This window comes from Mytilus trossulus, unplaced genomic scaffold, assembly GCF_036588685.1.
Source record: "Mytilus trossulus isolate FHL-02 unplaced genomic scaffold, PNRI_Mtr1.1.1.hap1 h1tg000164l___fragment_2___debris__unscaffolded, whole genome shotgun sequence".
NCBI lineage: Eukaryota > Metazoa > Mollusca > Bivalvia > Mytilida > Mytilidae > Mytilus > Mytilus trossulus.
The window spans coordinates 405,609-425,799 of NW_026963305.1; the positions used below are offsets into that span (position 1 = coordinate 405,609).

The following is a 20,191-nucleotide window of genomic DNA, read 5'->3' on the forward strand; positions in this document are numbered from 1 at the left end:
TGCTTTTTAAAGACCCTTTATTATTATTGGTTACAGGAGGAGAATAGAAAGAAACAAAAGAGAGTGAAAATGCAAGTGAAACCACATCTTCTGTTTAGAGTAAGTTTTACTTTGTGTTTATAGATTATTGGATACTGGGTCTGTACATTTATAGAAATAAGGAGATGCCAATGAGACAACTATCCTCTTGAGACCAAATGAAATGGATTTGTTTGTTTATTGCTAAATTTTATAATGTTTCCACAATTGCAGTAAAAAAAGAAGACATGACATATATGTCAATGATACAGTAACCCAGTAGCTCAAAAGAAAAATTATACTAAGTTATACTGATATGAGCATGACATACAATTGTATTTTTTTTTATTCTTTTTGCTACATTGATCACAGGAATATGCTTTTGCTACATAAATTAGAGCTGTTTACAAGATATCCATGTAAAGGCAATTTGAAAATTGTTATCATCATTTATAGAGGCAAAATTAGAAGTGCTTAACTTGGATTTCATGCATGTTTTATTTTACAGTCTAAGATGTGTTTTAATTACCAATGAAACAACTATTCTTTAACATTGCAATACTCAAATTAACAAATGATCAAAACTTTGTATAGTATGCATTTCTTATCCATTTCAATGTTTTTGTCCATTTTTCAGCCGATCCCAAATGAGAGTAGTATAGTACCAGATCAGACAGTAACATTTATGTTATTTGACCGAGTGGTCAGTGTCAGACAGGGATATACAGTACCCTTTGGTTTACGAGGAACTATCGTCGGTATCCACAAGGCAGAGAAGGAAGCAGACACGATGTTTGAAGTTGTATTTGATGAAGCTTTTATAGGAGGAATTATTATAAGGTACTTGCATACAAATCAATACTTTGTCTTCAAAGTATGTTATTTGTGTAAAAAGAACTATGCTGAGGAACAAATAAAGTTTCTATGGAAAGATAGTGAAAGTGTCAGTCACTCTAACTTTGGTCTTTCCACCTGGATAATAAGAATGAAATTTATAAAAAGATGTTAGAAAACTCCTTGTTGATGTAATTTGGTACCTCAAACTGATATAAAAAAAATAAGATTAATACGTATATCCAGAAGACTCAATTGTTTCTTAATGAAAAAGAAAGAATTTAAAGCAAAGGTCAAAATGTATAACATGACCTTGACCTTTGACCTTGACCTCAATTTCAAGGTCATAGGTCAGTGACCTCAAATCAAAAGACCCCAGGTTAATCACTTGTATGGTTGTGGAGAAATACCGATTTCAAATACAAAAAGGGAGAAAACTCCTATAAGGGTTGACCAAAACACTTCGACCTTAATGGGTTGAAGTTGCCCCCTATTGTAAACAGTAATTTGGCACACATATCATTAAATGTAACAGTTACTTTTGAATATAGATTACAAGCAAATTCCAAAATTTAGAATATGACCTTGACCTTCAACCTTGACCTCAAATTCAAGGTCATAGGTCAGTGAACTCAAATATGAATGCCCAAGGTCAATCACTTGTATGGTTGTGGAGAAATGATGATTTCAAATACATTAGGGGAGAAAACTCCTATAAGGGTTAACCAAAACTCTTCGACTGAAATAGGTTGAAGTTGCGCCTTATTGTAAACAGTAATTTTGCAAACATATCATATCATTAACTGTAACAGTTTCTTTTGAATAACGATAACAAGCAAAATTCAAAATTTATAACATGACCTTGACCTTTGACCTTGACCTCAATTTCCTTTAAATTGACAAAGGACTTCATATTAAAAGACTGTAGGCCTCTAGGACTTATACCGTATGATTTATCCAACATATTGTCTATCTTAAATTTTCAAAGGGAAATAACTCCCATAAGATGTCTTCCGATCACTCTAGTCAAAATTTAACAAATCATTCTTAAGAGTAGACGAACAGTTGGTGAAAACAGTTTGTTAAAATCTTTTACGGTTTTAGAGATATAGCGATAACAAGAAAAAAGGGACGCGGGGAGATAACTCCTATAAGAATAAATGTTCGGTTACACACGAAAAGTGGAAAGACCTAATGATGTTTGCTCAGGACTCTTCTCTTTAGATTTTCGGAATCCTCTGGTTTTATCCATGTATCAACATTAAAAAAATTGCCCTCTAACCCCTACTTTTCTTTTCACATTTTTGTCGAGCCTTCGACTTAAGTCGAAAAAGCGAGACTAAGCGATCCTACTTTCCGTCGGCGTCGGCGGCGGCGGCGTCCACAAATATTCACTCTGTGGTTAAAGTTTTTGAAATTTTAATAACTTTCTTAAACTACACTGGATTTCTACCAAACTTGGACAGAAGCTTGTGTATGATCATAAGATAGTATCCAGAAGAAAAGTTGTAAAAATAAAATTCCATTTTTTCCGTATTTTACTTATAAATGGACTTAGTTTTTTCTGCGGGGAAACATTACATTCACTCTGTGGTTAAAGTTTTTAGAATTTTAATAACTTTCTTAAACTATCCTTTGTTTGAACCAAACTTGGACAAAAGCTTGTTTATGATCATAAGATAGTATCCAGAAGTAAATTTTGTAAAAAAATAAATCCATTATTTCCGTATTTTACTTTTAAATGGACTTAGTTTTTCTACAGAGAAACATCACATTTACTCTGTGGTTAAAGTTTTTAAAAATTTAATAACTTTCTTAAACTAGCTGGGTTTGTACCAAACTTGGACAGAAGCTTATTTATGATCATAAGATAGTATCCAGAAGTAAATTTTGTTAAAAGATATTTCCATTTTTTCTGTATTTTACTTTTAAAGGGACTTACATTTTCTTCCAGTTAACATAACATACAGTCTGCAGTTTAAGTTTTCAAAACATTAATTAGATTCATTAACTATCCTACATTTTTACCAAACTTGGACAGATGCTTCTTACAATCAAAAGGAATATTTTTAATGATTTTTTTTCCTCCTTTATGTTGAGCCTGCGATTTACAGCAAAAGTAGGCGAGACACTGGGTTCCGCGGAACCCTTACAAATTTTTATTACATATTGTTTAAAAAGCCATACTTCAAAATCCTATGAAATCCATGTAATTTTTTCATAGTTTTTAACCCTTTCCTCCATTGATTTTTTTTTTTTGCATACTTGATTCGCATAGGATTTTTCAATAAAATTCTGATAATATCCTTTCAAGTATTAATGCATTATGAAAAACAAATATTGTATCAAATAAATTTAAGTCGGATATTCTTATGATATTCCTTTTCATATTGGATACCAATTTTAGTTAGTCTTCTCCAGACGCTTTGTAGTCAAAGCATTTCAACTGAGTTACTACACAGGCGTCAAAAGGCGTCATTATGGAGTAAAGGGGGTGGCGTCAAAAGGCGTCACTATGGAGGAAAGGGCAACGGAAGAGGAAAAATTTCAATAGCTTCGTTCTATTGTTGCATTGACATTATTCATACTTACTGGTACTTATATTTAATTTCAGATGTACTGGTAATAAAGGATATAGAGTTCCTAAAACTGCTGTAGTAAATATATCACATGGTGATAGAAAATACCATGGTAACACTAACAGACAGAAAGCAGCAGAAAACTTCAATAAAAACGCATGGAGAAATGACAATAGTAATAATTACAAAAGTGGTAACTACGGTGATTATAATTCTGGGAATTCTAGGAACAATAGCAGGGGAGGCTACTCTGGAGGAAATCAAGACTATAACAATAGAAATCAGGGTAGACAACTCAATAATGGTCATGTGAATGATAATTCATACCCTAGACATGGCTGGCAGAATCAACACCCAGCTAAATCTACAACAGACAGTGCCAATGTGACATTTAATGAATCTAATAGACCTAAAATGGATATTAGACAAGAAAGCTTTGATGAAAGTCAGAAAGATGCTCCTTTACAGTTTGTAACACCTAAAATTCCTTCACCAGGAAGACCACAGAAGACCACACAAGGTCAACAACAAGATTCTTCAAGGACAATGGCAGCTAAGGTAAAATAGAAATGATAACTGTTCTGTTTGTTCAGTCAAATTGCATTGACTATACATTCATAAATGATATTTATTCACGGACTGTATGTCCCCATGTGTTTCCGTAGAATTTTATATAAGACGTCAATAAAGAAACATATTTAAGAAATTTTTTACTTTGTCTGCTTCATATTGTGAATTTATGGTTTTTACTTAAAGTATTTTATTTGCCTTTCATTTTACCTATTTCTAAGCCTTGTACAAACACATTTTATATTTTAAGACTAATGTATATATAAAAAAAGAAGATGTGGTATGATTGACAATGAGACAACTCTCCACAAGAGACCAAATGACACAGAGATTAACAATTACAGGTCATCATACGGCCTTCAACAATGAGCAAAGCACAAACCGCACAGTCAGCTATCAAAAGCCCTGTATGTTTTATATATATACACAAAAAAACCTGCAACCAGTTTAAACAAAATGTTAAGTGCTCATATTGTGTGATATCTAATTTTTAACCTGTTTATTTATATTATCTTGATCTTATAAAATCTATCATGTTGTATTTCTGTTCAGATCATATAAAAACCAGTATATTATTTTGAAAAAATTTAGAATAGTGGCTTCCATTTTATATTGTTTATTTTATTGTTATATTTAGATGTTTCAAGACAGCAATAACTCAGAGTTTGCTGATATGTGGAAAGAATTACAGAAAGATTCACCATCAGAAAATACTTCACTGAACCAGGCAGCTATGGCTTTGAATAAACTCCCAGATGACCCAGCATTATCTCCTAAAATAGCACCCACTTCCTTCAATGTTCAGAGTTTATTTGATGAAGCTAGCAAGTCCAACGCTGCAGAACTAACATCTAAATTAAAAGACTTAAGTATGTTCCAGGATAGTAAAATGGAGGATGGAGTTCTTGTTTGTTCTTTAAAGAAATCAGATCAAGACAAAGAGGTATAAAATTGAAACTTTAAATGTATTAGAATAATTTAAATCCATGCCTGAAATACAACTATGAAATGCAAATGATTAAGTCATAGATATAAGAGGATGTGGTATGAGTGCCAATGAGACAACTCTTCATCCAAGTCACAATTTGTAAAAGTAAACCAATTTAGGTCAAGGTACGGCCTTCAACACGGAGCCTGAGCTCACATTGAACAGCAAGCTTTAAAGGTTCCAAAGGTTAATTGGTTTAAAACAGGGACAGGGAACAGTCAATCTATTTAAAAAAAAACGAGAAACAAGAAACATATATGAGCCACATTACCAATATAACCACTGAATATCAAGTTCCTGTCTAGCTCTATCAATGGTATATATGTCATGTTTGTTATTACTTTCATGTTTTAAACATTATACAAAAGTGGTTGAAACATTATTGAACAAACATTGAAGCTAGCTGAAAGGACAAGCTAATTCACTAAAATCTGATAAAGATTGTCTGTTGTTTTTAAATTTCTTATATAATGAGTTGACATTTGAATGACAAAAGATGAAATCTGTTTTTAGGATGGAAGTGCTGCTTTAAAACAAATGTTAAATATTGCCTCAGAGGAGAGTGAAAAGTTACCTCCTACTAAAGAGGTTCCCTCCTATGGGAGACAGGTCTCTATACAAGAACTGTTTGACGGTAAGAATTAAAACATAGATTTTCATAAATTATGATTTTATTGACAACACATAGAAATATTTCCTGTATTTAATGCATTGTTAGACAACTGTATGTATTGTTGACCCTGTTGTACTGTCATTTTGATTCCACCGATTTTACCAGAGTTATGGGACTTTGGTTTTATTATACCCCCGCTTTAAAAAAGGGGGGGCATACTGTTTTACCTCTGTCTGTCGGTCAGTCCATCCGTCCGTCAGTCCGTCAGTCAGTCCGTCCTATGAAACTTTCGTCACATTTTTCTCAGGAACTACAATACAAGAATTTCTGAAATTTGGTTTCAGGGTTTATCTAAGTCAGCTATACCGTGTGATGCGTTTTCAGATTGATCACTTGACAACTTCCTGTTTACCGAACACTTGTACGATTTTACACATGATAGCCAAGTTGAAAATTTTCGTCACATTTTTCTCAGGAACTACAATACAAGAATTTCTGAAATTTGGTTTCAGGATTTATATAAGTCAGCTATACCGTGTGATGCTTTTTCAGATTCATCACTCGACAACTTCCTGTTTACCGAACACTTGCATATTTTTACACTATTAATATTATCCACTTGCGGCGGGGGTATCATCAGTGAGCAGTAGCTCACAGTTTACTTGTTTTCACTATTCTAACTCATTGACACCTATGAACACAACTCCACTGCTACAGTTTGACAGGATTATTTGTATAATTTAATTGATTAAGTTTCTGATTTGTTGCAGTTACTTTTGATGTTGTACATAGTTAACATGTTTTGCCATTTCAATATCAATCTTTACATTTTACTGCCAAATTACATATTGCATGATCCCCACTCTTACCTGGCAATCAAATTTTAATAGTAAAAACTTGTGGATTATTCGTCCTTAAATTCTGAATATTATACTCATTAGATATGTGTAATGATTTCAATCATGTATTTGTTCTTTCATGTTTTTTAGGTGTAAAACAGAAGAGTTCAAGTGAAACAGTACAATCACCTAGTTCTAACCAGTTTCACCAGGCTCAGGACCAGCAATATCCACCTAAAACCAGTCATAACCAAAATCAACCGAATCAATACAACAATGGAGGGCGGCAGTCTGGTAATCAAGGTCGACCAAAATCTGGTGGAATGCATCAAAGTAATCCCAATATGAATGTATCTAGGTACGAATTTGAAATTCTATAGGTGCACACAACTATCATATAAATTACTCTCATATGTTGCTCATTTTCAGAAGGGAGATCCATTTTACTGATTTCTATAGTCATACATGTATAAAGAAAATTGAATATAAATGAAGGTGACCTTTATTTTTTGGTGCTGAGTTTTTGTCTCATTAACAAATACCCCGTATTCATATATTACAGATTTTAATTGTAGGTACATGTGCTTATGGCCAAAAGAGTTAAAACTGAATGTTGTCTTTTTTAAACACTATTAATCATTCAATCAAGTTATGATATAAAATATAAATGAAATCAGCATAGAAAAAATTTATAAAATCATCCAAAGTGATTTATGAACTAAAAATTGATGTCAATTGTAATACAATTGTAATAAAATACCAGAATAATAAAAGTGGTGTATTTGAATTTTCATGTTTATTAATTTATGTTTTATTTGTATTTTAGGAACCCTGTAATGCAGCTTTTAGGTTTCTGTAAATCAATTGGCGTATCAGATCCCAAGTATGAATTCAACAGAACGGTGAGAGGATTTTCTTTTATAATTGATGAAAAAAATTATTCACCATTAAAGGTGAAAGGAAATGATCCGCTATACTATTAAATTTTTGTTTTGAAGTTGAAACCAAGGTTGAAAATTCATAAATAAATAATAAGTAGCGTTGAAGATGGTACTTTGACCTATAATTGTTTACTTTTACAAATTGTGACTTGGATGAGAGAGTTGTCTCATTGGCACTCATACTACATCTTCTTGTATCTATGTGTTATGTTGGTCAATAAATTGACAATCAACCAGAAACCAAATAACTACAATTAACCTTAAAGCCTTCAAAGATGATCAAAACCCAAACTGTATAGTAAGTTAAACAAGAGTATGTGATAACAAAATGTGAAACAAATAGAGAAACAAAACTAACAGCCTGCTAATATTTAGTAAATGGAAAACCATCATGGCAGTTGTCAACCATTGATAAACACTGGAACAAAAAAAGAAGATCTGGTATGATTGCCAATGACCCCAATTTCACGGTCCACTGAACATAAAAAATGATAGTGCAAGTGGGGCATCAATGTACTGAGGACACATTCTTGTTGATGTTCAAATTAACTTCAAATACATTACCCATTACTAATGTTTATAGAATTAACATAATGACAAAAAGAGACAAATTAATGGTCAGCTGAGATAAGGTGCTTGATAATTTGACATCTTCTACATTAAAGTTCTCATTGGCTAATTGCACATCTAATTATCTTTTCTATAAAGCAAGTGATATGTACATTGACCATGTCTATAATTTTACTTTTTACAGATACAGAGTGGAGGGTATACTTGTGTGATTAATTTAAGTAATGGTGCCCGGTTCCAGGGAGCTACCACCCCAACCCAGGAGGCTGCTGCTGAGAGTGCTGCTAGTATAGCTCTACATCAGTTAGTAAGTATGACCTTCAGATACAGAGGGGGAGGGGTATACTTGTATGATAATGTGAAGTGTACAGTGGGTATTGATTTCATGTGGATTGTGGAAAACTTGGTGATATTTGATTTTACAGACAATTTACATTAGCCTAGAGAAAATTTGTACTTTGTTCAACATTTAAATTCATGGTTCATCTTTACCTAAGAAATCCATGAATAATAAAGAGTCCACAGTATTTTATCTTTATAGAAAAAAATTAAGCAGAAAATATTATGATTCTTATTCATTTATCTTTCTCAAGGGAGCAACTTTCCAACCGTCCACTCAATGCCACCCACTAATGATGATGCATCAGAGAATACCACCACCTGGGATGATGCCACATAGGATGCCACAATCTCCTAGATCTCATCAACCACAACAGCCGTTCCCATCAGCATTCAGACCTGTCCAGCCTGCTGGTTTGTATTCTAGAATACATTTCATGTAGATGACCAATTCAACCTAACAAAAACTGAACCTTATAACCTCCCCTTGATAAGTATTGCCTACAGCTATGATGATAATGTAATAATGCCTGACTTGGTATTGACTAAGATCATTGACCAAGACATGATCAAATTAATCTTCTCTCTGAGCTGTAGACATTGCATTAAAGGCAACAGCCTGAATCATTGCCTTTATTTTGCATCCTTTCATCATTTTCCATTTTAGTCTAACTTTCAAATTTATGAAACAAATACTTTCTGTATGGAAGCTTCAGTTCTCCTTGATTGGTGAAAATGAACTTAATTTTGAAGATAAAAGTTCATGCCATGATTGTCACCGTTTCTATTTGAGAATTAAAAAAAATAAAATTGTCACGTTTTTTTTTAAAATGAAAATTGTATACTGTGAAAGTACTTTTATTCGTGGGGTACCAATTTTCATGGTTTTCGTGGATGACTTTATCCATGAATTTTAGTGTCTAACAAAATAAAACAACCATTGTCCAAATGAAGACATGGAAAGATCCCCATCAGTCGGTTTGACTACTCATATGATCTAGAGAATATATTGCATAATCTCGAATCTGAGAATACTTTAATAACAGTCACAGAACTTCAACTGCATGCATGATTATACCCATTTAATCTTTAATAACCTAAACTGTACAACTTTTAATCTTTTAATTCTCATAAAAATATTTTTTTCTATGAAAGTCAGATTTCCGGCATTGATCATGTTGATATGCTAGTATGATAAAGTGTTCATTTTATATCCTCATAGTTTCATGCTGGGCTTGATTTTGAAAAGAATTATTTGACAATTCAAGATATGTATATAGCATTTGTTTGATTTCTTTAGGTAACATGTTTATGGCCTAATTAACACCTTGATGGTCCTTATTTGGTCGGGTTGTTGTCTCTTTGACACATTCCCCATTTCCATTCTCAATTTTACTTAATCTGTTGATCACTTTATTTTGGGTTAATTAGTGTTGTCACTACGATTTACACGGGTCCATGTTTACTTTGCAATTTCCTTTAATCCAGACTATTTCTAACCCTTGTTTCTTAAGCCTTTAATTTTTTTTATTTTGTTTTAGTAATCTAAAATTCACGAATTTAAAAACCCACGAACATGTAAATATTGCTCAAACCATTAAAATTGATACCCACGAATTAAAGTACTTTCACAGTAGATAAAATAAAGGTAAAGGGAAGAGTCCTTAAAATCTCCTGGTCAACATGTATAGTTGAAAGCTGCTGAAAATTGATTTAATTTAAACAAAGGTTATTGCATTTTTTCCCCTTATTACCTCCCCTTGATAAGTATTGCCTACAGCTATGATGATTATGTACTAATGCCTGACTTGGTATTGACTAAGGTCATTGACCAAGACATGATCAAATTAATCTTCCCCTTCTTACCTCCCCTTGGATTGATAAGTATTGCCTACAGCTATGATGATAATGTACTAATGCCTGACTTGGTATTGACTAAGGTCATTGACCAAGAAATGATCAAATTAATCTTCTCTCTGAGCTGTTGTATAGACATTGAAATTATTAATGTATGTCTACAATTACTTTAAGAAATGGATGAAACATACCTGCCAAGTTTTCAAAATGCCCATGGGGGTTTTGCGTGCAAGATGGTTGCCATGCTCATAAAAAAACCTCCAAGGAGGGCTTCAAATACAGTGTATTGTTGTTTATTGGCTTCTTCATACTGTTATAAGCCTCAATTCATTGTAAAATTAATTGTTTTGTTGAAATTTTGGACATAATTGCTTTTAAATTTTTTTAATTTGGGAGCCTCCATGGGGGAAATCCCCATAAATAGTGACGTTGGCAGGTATGATGAAATAAATTTTGTCATTGTTAAAATCTTGTATAGGATTGAAAAAGGGACACAAGGACCTTCATTTTAAGAGATATTAAAATGATGAACCATATGTAGGTAATTCACCTTTCAGAATCTTAAGGACTATGGGTAATCTAATTGTTGGTACACCAAAATGAAAATAATGTTCTCCAATTGGTTGAATTTCTTCAAGTATTACCAGAATACTTTAGATTCAGAAATGGCGAATTATATATGTTTTTTTTGATACCATAGAACTTTGTCATGATAAGATAATTTATTCTGTAGGTCAGATGAATGTCAGGGGTCAGGGGCAACACCAGAATTACCATGGTGGTAGGGGAGGTAACCAGGGGATTTATAGTTGGCAGCAGCAACAGGAACATGGTAGAACAAGACAACATAGTGATTCTCTACCGTCTTCAGTTGTATGTCAGCCAAGTGAGGAACAGTCACCGAACAAACAATCGTCTCAAGCTAACCCATTTATACCACTACAGGTAGAACTCTTACCCCTACTCTTACATTGCAACATGACATAAAAAATTCTTGAACTGTTTTATATGATTTATTATTTTCCCTCACACATACTGTGGACAATGAAATTTCATAGGAAATTTGTACTCTGTTAGATACTTGAATACATGGTTCAATCATATCCTATTAAAACCAGAAAAATTTAAACACCATGAATGATAATGAATCCACAGTTTGATATTGTTACTGATGCCTACACATTTAACCAACAGAAAAGTCTGGATTTCTATTTGGTTATATACAGTGTTTAATGTTTTTCAATCAATGTATTTTTCCATTATGAAAAAGCAACAGCAAGTTAAAGGTTTAATTCTAATGCAACACTTCTGTAAACCAACTAATTTTGGCGTCTTTCACAAGTACAAAAAAATAACGCAAAAATAAATCATTGCCAATTTGTATAACTTGGATAATTTCTAATTGAATTACATAAAATAATTATGAATATTGAGAAATTAAATTGCTGCAAGGTGGAATAGAAAAAGCTAAATGCGAAACAAAGTATTCTGCGAAATAAGTTGGTTTACAGTATTTGTAAAGTTTATTTTTTTGATTGGATAACGTCTCCAGTTTTCATGGCATCAATTTACAATTGATGTAAATTGATGTTTTGAAAAGTATTTAAAACTCCATGGGCATCAATTGGTTATTTGATGGTCACAAATACCCGTTTACTGGCTCTGCTTATGTGTCACCAGTAAACTTAATTTTTGACCATCAAATTATCAATTGATGACGTCTGATACAGTTATCTCCTTGTTGTCTTCAATTGTAACTTGATTTGTTGATTACAGAAAATGAATGGTTAATAAAATTTGTTTGTTTCTTGTTATTTTTAGGTAACAAAACAACAGAAGACTCCACAGAAGAAAAAACATAAAGATGACAATGTTAATAACAATATGTCAACACCCCCAAAATCTGTACCGGAAACAAGTCCACCTCAGATTTCTAAAGGAGAAAAGCAATCACATATACCTGAAAGCAGTGAACAGAAAACTGTACATGAAAGTGGAAGTAGATCAAAGAAGACTCCGCCAAAACAACAGACACCAAATAAACGAAAATCTAGATTAGCAGCTAATTTTAGTGGAATGTAATAGAAAGAGATTAAATTATCGTCAGATGAATGGAATGTTTTTAAATCTTTTACAAACTTTTCTGTCTGTTTTTTCTCTCCCTTTTCAACTATTTTCCAAACAACATTTTGCTAGAGAACCAAGTTCTCTTTATTTGTCTAATCTTTGGTATGTTTTTCAGCAGAAGACATTTTTCATATCAGTTTTATTGAAGGCATTTTAATGTACATAGTGTATTCAAAGTTTTCCTTCAAATCTTTCTATATATAAATTTGTATAAAATTTACGCAGGTTTTATTTTTGTGTATGATATTTGTGTAATTTTATCTACATTGTATATAGCTGAAAACAGAATTATAATGGTATTGAAAAAAAATAACATCAAGCAATCTTGTTGTGAGCAACCTTCAAAAGGTCAAGTAAAATACATTCTCTAAAATTGACTTTCAATAAGGTTGAAATTTAAAGTAAAAATTATAAGATACTTTAAAGTTTCAAAATCCTCTTAATCTACAATTTTTTTTGGATTTTTGTAAAAATGTAATTAAGATATTGAATACCATTTTTTTTTCTGCAAAAGTTTCACAAAAGATACATTGATTTTAACAGTTTTTTAGTGTTGAAAATGGTTTAGATGTCAAAATAACACCAGAAACAATTTAAATTTTACAATAAAACATATAATTAGTTATGTATTTCAAGAAGTGCTAATTTTTTAATAGCATGTACTAACATTATGTACAGAGGAAAACTAAATGCAACGATTGCAGTTAGAATTAATAATTCTGTGACTAATTTCACAAAAAAATCTTTATGTAAAAATAATGTAATTATGAACACTTCTGTATTACTAACGATAATTTAATGTCCTAAGAGTGTTGTTAAAAGAGCCCCAGTACTTGACAACACTTACTTTAGTTAATTCTATATTGTCAACATGTCCTTGTTGTAAACATTGATGAATAAAATTCATCCACTGCTGAAGTTCTGTTAATATTAACACGATTATAGACCACTGATTCCTTCATTAAATCATTTAAAACAAATGGACGAAGTCAGCTATGTCCTATTTTGAATTTTACAACTAACTAATACTATTAATGATACAAAATGAGGAGAAATTGCTGAGATATAAAAGAGCACTGTGTTCCTCTCCATAAAATTGATGACTAGTTATGTAATTTTAGACAGCATGATTTGATGATAAAAACCAGAATTCTTATTGAAATTGAAAGAATTCTTACGTATATGAAATAAAATAATGACCCTCATCTTTCCCTCACATGTCTCTGAGTATCTTTTAGTTTCTTGTATATTTTGTGAAGACAAAGTGATTTTGATAATTATAAAATCCCTCTACTGTATATTAAAAGAGAACGAGACCTGCTAATTCAAACTTCATATTTATTTTTTTAATTTTGGTGAGTAACACCTTTATGATTTGATTATTGCACCTTTTATTCCTTTTTTTTCATATTTAGAATTAAAACCAGGTGGAAATGGCAATTTAATGAAGTCAGTAAAATCATCTTCTCAATACAATCTATATGTATTGCAACACATACAAATTGATTACTTACACTGAGTTAACCTGTCAGTAACCACATGCAGAGTTACTTCTGTCTTTTATTGAAGTGACCCATTTACATAACTGAAGGTGGTACCCAACACTTGCACTAAAATGAATTTGGCTCTTTTAATTTTCATAAAATTTTGTCAAAGTACTTACTTTGACCCTATTACAAAAATATAAAAATTTTGAACCAACCGTTTTGTCAGAACAATTACACTGGTTACATAGCAGTTTGACAAACACCAATTTTGATCATAGAGAAGCTTAATATTCATTTTACAACACAACGCAATTAAAATGTTTAGCTGACTTTACAGAGTTATCCCTGTAGTGTTAGGTACCACCTTAACTTGGGCTTTTAAATCTCAGTTAAGATTTCTTTCAAAGTCATTCTTTGACTTGTTTTTTTACCACTTCATGTTTTTCTAACAATATTGAAGTTTTAAGTTTTACTTCTTAAATACAGTTGTGTTAAAATGCTTTTTTAAAGTAGATTTAAACAACTTCCATGCTTAGATAAAGACATCATGTGTATAACTTATTGGTTTGTGCATGAATATATGTGTAAATAATACTACAATGTAGTTTATATTTTCATCACTAAGATGTCACATGTCAATTTTGTAACCAATGGAATTTCAGTAACAACACTGATTTATTTTAAACGTCAGTTTTAATGATTTTATTTTGTAAATTGTAACTTACATTATTGCTTTCAAGCAATAGACTTTTACATTAAAAACCTGTTTGAAAGTTTATAATTGACTTAAGTTATTACTGCACACAAATATACAGTAGTTCTGGTTGATGATGTTGAACAAACTGAGATTACACCACAAAACAGAGGTCATTTAGGGAGCTACCATTTGATTTTTATGGGGAGGCTAGGATGAAAAATTTTGTCCTGCCTTTTTTTTTAGTTGTAATCTCTGTCCTGCCTTTTTATTTTTCACTCAGTTCAGTCCTGCCTTTTTTTTTTTAGTTTATCCTGACTTTTTTTTACATAAATTGTCGTCCTGACTTTTTTTTTTGCAAGTGTCTCATCCTGCCTTTTTTTTAACTCAAAACTCCTGTCCTACCTATTTTTTTCAAATTTCATCCTAGCCCCCCCCATAAAAATCAAATGGTAGCTCCCTAAATGTACATATATCAAACCCTGTTGACAAAGTTTGTAGAATGCAGCAGTTTGTGTAAATAGACCTACTAGTACTCAAAGATGCTATCCATTCAAGTTAGAAGATGTGGTATGAGTGCCAATACAAAGACTCAACCTCCCAGTCACAATGTGTAAAAAGCTAACAATTATAGGTCAAAGAAAGGTCTTCAACACAGAAATTGGCCCACACCAAACAGCAAGCTATAATAAAGGGCCCCAAATATTACTAGTGTAAAACCAATTAATCAGAAAAACCAAGAGTCTGATATACATTAACCATGAGAAACACCACACAAACAAATTGAGACCACTGAATATATATGTATGCATACCTGCAAACTGTCACTATTTGCGGGGATTTCCCCCATGGACGCTCCCAAATTGAAATTTTGAAAGAGCAATTTTGTCCACAATTTAAACAAAACAATTAAATTTACAATGACAGTAGATTTATAAACGAACGAAGAAGCAAAAAAACAACATTAAAATGTATTTTAAGGCCCCCTTGGAGGTTTTTTAAGACTATGACAGCCATCTTGTATGCAAAACCCCCATGGGCATTTTGAAAAGCTGGCAGGTATGTGTATGTCAGCCTGGCATTTTTCATCTCACCTTTGTCTCATTTTATGGTTCATCAGTCAATGTTATGTTTTCATGGTTTAGTGTGTTTCTTATATACTATAAGCTATAGGTCAACGATATTTAATGCATAGATTGACTACAAGGTGTACATGTCTGACTGACATAGTTCAAATGGCCCTGACCTCATTTTCATGGTTCATTGCCCAATGTTATATTTACCTGGCTAAGTTCATTCTTAGAAACTATAACCAATAGCTCAACTATATTGGTGTATGAAATGATTGTAAGGTGTACATGTATTTCTGGTTTAGTATATTTTACCTTGACCTCATTTCCTTGGATCATTTAAGTTTATGTGAAACATGAAGTAAAGCTTTATTTCTTGAACTATCAACAGAAACTAAATGGTCCACAAAGTAGAAGAGTGCAGGCCCACAGCAAGGAATTTCCAAGGGGTGGGGGTGGGGGGGGGGGGTTCTTTGGACTCACAAACTCGACTTTTAAAGTCACAATTCGAACAGAACATTGACTTTAACAGTGCTTATTTGTTTCCAAGGGGGGTTCGGCTACGGTTATGGAGTGTGTGTTGTTATAAATATACATGTTACATGTGCCTTTTTATGCAAACAATCAGGTATTCAAGGTTACATTTGTTACTGTTTAAGCTAGCTAGGCTATTGTGTCTAGGACTGGTTATTCAAGTTACTCTCTGTGCACCATAGAAGTATGACCTTGTTGAGGTACTGATTTTGACTGACAAGAAATAACTAATAACTATCATGATTCTTAACTTACTATTTTATTTTTTCATAATGAATGAAAAGGCAGATAAGTTAACATACATTATTATTAGTTTATTATGTTTAACATTTATAATATAGCACTATACAAATAAATCATCATGCACCAATTTGTTTAAAAAAAAGTCTAATTACAAATATGTCTTGTACAAAATGGCTGTTGTTACCATGGTCGCCAAACAGAGTTGTCACCAGTTGAACCATCAACTCCTGAATCTGAAGGTGAATGCAAGGTTGGTGAAACTGAAGGTGAGGCTGAATATGTAGAGGACCAATCATTGCAGCTTAAGGTGTCACATGATGAGGAGTACTGTGAATTTGTGTCAATTATTGGTGATAACTGGTATGGGTGGATTTCTTTGGATGGTGAATTACTGTAAGGTGTGCTTGTGGCTAATCGGTCAGAACTATAAATGGAGGCATGTGGCTCGTGTGTCTGTAGTCCTGTTGTCATGGTGCTATAACTTGTTGCTAGGTGATTGGTTACTGAAGATCTGACGTCATTGGTGATGTGATTGGCAGACAGACTAGTAGATACATCGTTGATACAAGTGGCATAACCCCTTATAAAGCTGTTCATTACCAGCTGTGTTCTGTTACGACCTATAAAAAAGAACATTGCCAATTATAATTACATGTATAGCAGAATAGTGGTTTAATATTTGCAAAGTCTTGTAATTGTGTATTTTTCCATTTGAGTGATAAAAGATGTTAGTGGTATATTTGTCTTGATAGCTTGCAAAAGATATAAGAAGATGTGGAAGGAGTGCCAATGAGACAACTACAATTTATTATAAGTAAACCATTATACTAGTAGGTCAAAGTAAGGTTTTCAATACGGAGCAGCATTGAATTGTTTCACAAATTTCCTATTCGGATTATTTGATATTTGTGTTTATACTGAAACTTATGGTTTTGTTAACTTTGACACAAGATAGAGAATTCTGAAAAACACTGCACCCTTATTACAAAGGTTCTTGAATATACAGACTCGGACTTCTTTTGAACTGAATTTTTATGTGCGTATTGTTATGCGTTTACTTTTCTACATAGGCTAGAGGTATATAGGGGGAGGGTTGAGATCTCACAAACATGTTTAACCCTGCCGCATTTTTCGCCTTTCCCAAGTCAGAAGCCTCTGGCCTTTGTTAGTCTTGTATTATTTTAATTTTTGTTTCTTGTGTAGAATTTGGAAATTAGTATGGCGTTCATTATCACTGAATTAGTATATATTTGTTTAGGGGCCAGCTGAAGGATGCCTCCGGGTGCGGGAATTTCTCGCTACATTGAAGACCTGTTGGTGACCTTCTGCTGTTGTTTTTTCTATGGTCGGGTTGTTATCTCTTTGACACATTCCCCATTTCCATTCTCAATTTTATGAAATATTTTGACTTTGGATTTGAAGCATCTATATCTCAATCAATTATTAAAGTCTGATAAACTATAAAATTTATATCCATCATTATTTTGTTCAATTGCATACTCAGACAAATGAATATATAATCAATCTACATACCTTCTGATGTTTGTTTTTGCTGAATATCTTCAATGTACCTAACAGTCATTTCCATTATATCGGCTTTCTCTAACTTGACATTGTCCTGAAATAATAAAAATAATAATATTTAGTATTAAGTCTTCATACAATTGATTAAAGTCATATTTTTAAAACTGAAGTCCTATCTTTTTTCTTGTTTTTGATTCAAATATGTTAGCATATTTCTTACAAGTGAAAAAAGCTGAATTGCTGTAAAATTGAATGATCCATTATCATTTAAAAAAACACTTTTTAGGGGGAGGGGCTGTCTTCAGAGCTTGGAAGTAGTTGCATATTTGATCTGGAAACAGTATATTTATATATGTTCCTTACTTGATGTACAGCATATTCTGTCAGCATGCACTTATATAAGTTTACAGGTCAAAAATCTTTTTTCATGTTTTTACATAAATAAGGCCGTTTTTTTCTCGTTTGAATTGTTTTACATTGACTTATTGGGGCCTTTTATAACTATGCGGTATGGGCTTTGATCATTGTTGAAGGCCATATGGTGACCTATAGCTGTTAATGTGTGTGTCATTTTGGTCTTTTGTGGATAGTTGTCTTATTGGCAATCATACCACATTTTCTTTTTATATTTAACCAGGACTTTCTGAAGAAAATTTCACTTTTTGTACAGATTTGTGGTAAAGCGTATTTATAACCGTCACAGACATCTCAATTACAAAATAAAATTAAATCACATAAGTATTAATGACTTTATCAATGAAATCAGACTTAAGTCTGGCGAAAGTGTGAGTGTCAGTCGGCTAAGTCAATATCTTACAGGTAAACATGGCACTGTATATCATATACCGTATTATTTACTTGTGATATACTCGAAATAATCCTCAGGCAGACGACAGCTCGTGTCACCGATAATGATGTACAAACAGATTAATTATCTTTGACAACCAATTGAAATGTATCAAAATATTATTTATTCGCATTTTCAAAACTCGCAGAAACAAAAAAAAAGTGTTTTTTTTTTGTTTTTTTTTAATTTTAGTAAACTAGTAATGATAGTTTCGAAAAGAAAGACACTTACAATATATTAAATAAAAACTTATGCGAGAATCAGAGAGTATATTTACTACTATATGATATGTAACAGGTATACAAAAAACATTTTTAATGAACTTAAATAATAGGTTTAAATAAACTACGATGAATAATTTTGACATTTAATTACATATTTTTTACCAAAACTATGAATGTCATAACCAATCATGAATGATATGTATAGTAATCCTTGGTAGAAATCGACTATTTTAATAGATTGTTGCTATTACTGAGTTCCTTACCTCCTTGTTAGTACCACGTAATACTAATGTCTTCAGGTCGGAAAGTCTGTTATTAATTCTCTCACGCCGACGTTTCTCTGTCAAAGGTTTGCTGGCCTGAAATAAATATATAAAAGTAACATAAATAAATATTTTATATATAAGTTATTTCAAATTTTTCATATTCTAGATTTATAACTGATTAAACTATATACATTAACATATCATTTGCTGTCCAATGGATATTACAAAATATGGATTTTTTTCACATTCGTCTGACAGTTGAACATATCTTTTTATAATGAGATCAACTTCTTCGCTCTACCAACCTCTCCAAAAGAAATAAAAAGAAGATACTAGAATTCGATACATCAAAATATAATAAATAATTAATATTCTATATAGTAAATAAATTTTATATAATACAGATAAGTTTTATATAATAAAAAAAAATGAAATCAAAATTTATGAATAAAATAAAAAAATAAAATGTGAAGTATATGAATTTAATTGTTTTTATGATAAAAACGTTAATATTGATAATCATAAATAGTATTTTACCTTTCTTTTTAGGGCCTGTAATTCTTTGCTATTCATTGTGTCTTGCTTTATTCTGTCAGCTGTTTTTATGAAGTTAAAATTTGAAAATGAAACCCTCGTTCAATATTTTAAACTATATAAAGACAGAAAATGAAACCAATTGACTCTTGTACTTTTGTCAGACGCGTGCCGACTACTGTCTTGTGCTTTATGGTTTCTATCTGATAAATGGTGTATAAATATACCTGACCATGAGTATTGCCACCGCTATACCCTGGGAGATTAAATAGGGCGTGGCTTCATTTGTCCTTTAATTTGTCAATTAAGATATCTATTGCTGTCAACACATTACAGACTAATATCGTTAATTGTCATTTCTATGTCTCAATGAAATGAATACATGTACCTGCAGTTTATTTAAGAATATGTTTTTATTGCAATTAAGTCACCTTTACTTGCGTATGTATTCACGTACAGGTGCTAAAATCTGATGTCGAGAGTAGATATAGAA

General features: G+C 32.0%; 2 protein-coding genes and 2 non-coding genes across 7 annotated transcripts in view; 3 read left to right on the forward strand and 1 right to left on the reverse strand.

The window, feature by feature from the left end:
* LOC134700613 (5'-3' exoribonuclease 1-like) overlaps window positions 1-14,537 on the forward strand; it is a 49,022-nt gene extending 34,485 nt beyond the window's left edge. For 3 of the 4 annotated variants that reach the window (XM_063561983.1, XM_063561984.1, XM_063561985.1), the window contains 11 exons: window positions 37-99; window positions 656-858; window positions 3,467-3,989; window positions 4,639-4,944; window positions 5,503-5,623; window positions 6,592-6,799; window positions 7,268-7,343; window positions 8,137-8,259; window positions 8,546-8,705; window positions 10,882-11,093; window positions 11,970-14,537. In XM_063561983.1, the coding sequence (XP_063418053.1) occupies window positions 37-99; window positions 656-858; window positions 3,467-3,989; window positions 4,639-4,944; window positions 5,503-5,623; window positions 6,592-6,799; window positions 7,268-7,343; window positions 8,137-8,259; window positions 8,546-8,705; window positions 10,882-11,093; window positions 11,970-12,230 (2,256 nt within the window). In that variant the 3' untranslated portion in view covers window positions 12,231-14,537. The remainder of the gene's footprint in view (window positions 1-36; window positions 100-655; window positions 859-3,466; window positions 3,990-4,638; window positions 4,945-5,502; window positions 5,624-6,591; window positions 6,800-7,267; window positions 7,344-8,136; window positions 8,260-8,545; window positions 8,706-10,881; window positions 11,094-11,969) is intronic. The other variant, XM_063561986.1, reaches the window with a different exon arrangement.
* On the forward strand, window positions 8,797-8,885 carry LOC134700629 (Z30 small nucleolar RNA). Its single transcript, XR_010103952.1, has one exon. It is a non-coding gene; the product is annotated as a Z30 small nucleolar RNA (small nucleolar RNA).
* LOC134700628 (Z30 small nucleolar RNA) lies at window positions 10,187-10,275 on the forward strand. The gene has a single exon (XR_010103951.1). It is a non-coding gene; the product is annotated as a Z30 small nucleolar RNA (small nucleolar RNA).
* A 1,869-nt stretch (window positions 14,538-16,406) lies between the features above and the next one.
* On the reverse strand, window positions 16,407-19,894 carry LOC134700617 (transcription factor HES-4-like). Its single transcript, XM_063561987.1, has 4 exons — window positions 19,702-19,894; window positions 19,162-19,257; window positions 17,837-17,921; window positions 16,407-16,923 (listed from the first exon to the last, which is right to left on the reverse strand). The coding sequence occupies exons 1-4, from the start codon at window positions 19,735-19,737 to the stop codon at window positions 16,484-16,486; spliced, it is 657 nt and encodes a 218-aa protein (XP_063418057.1). The 5' UTR covers window positions 19,738-19,894; the 3' UTR covers window positions 16,407-16,483.
* Window positions 19,895-20,191: the final 297 nt, after the last annotated feature.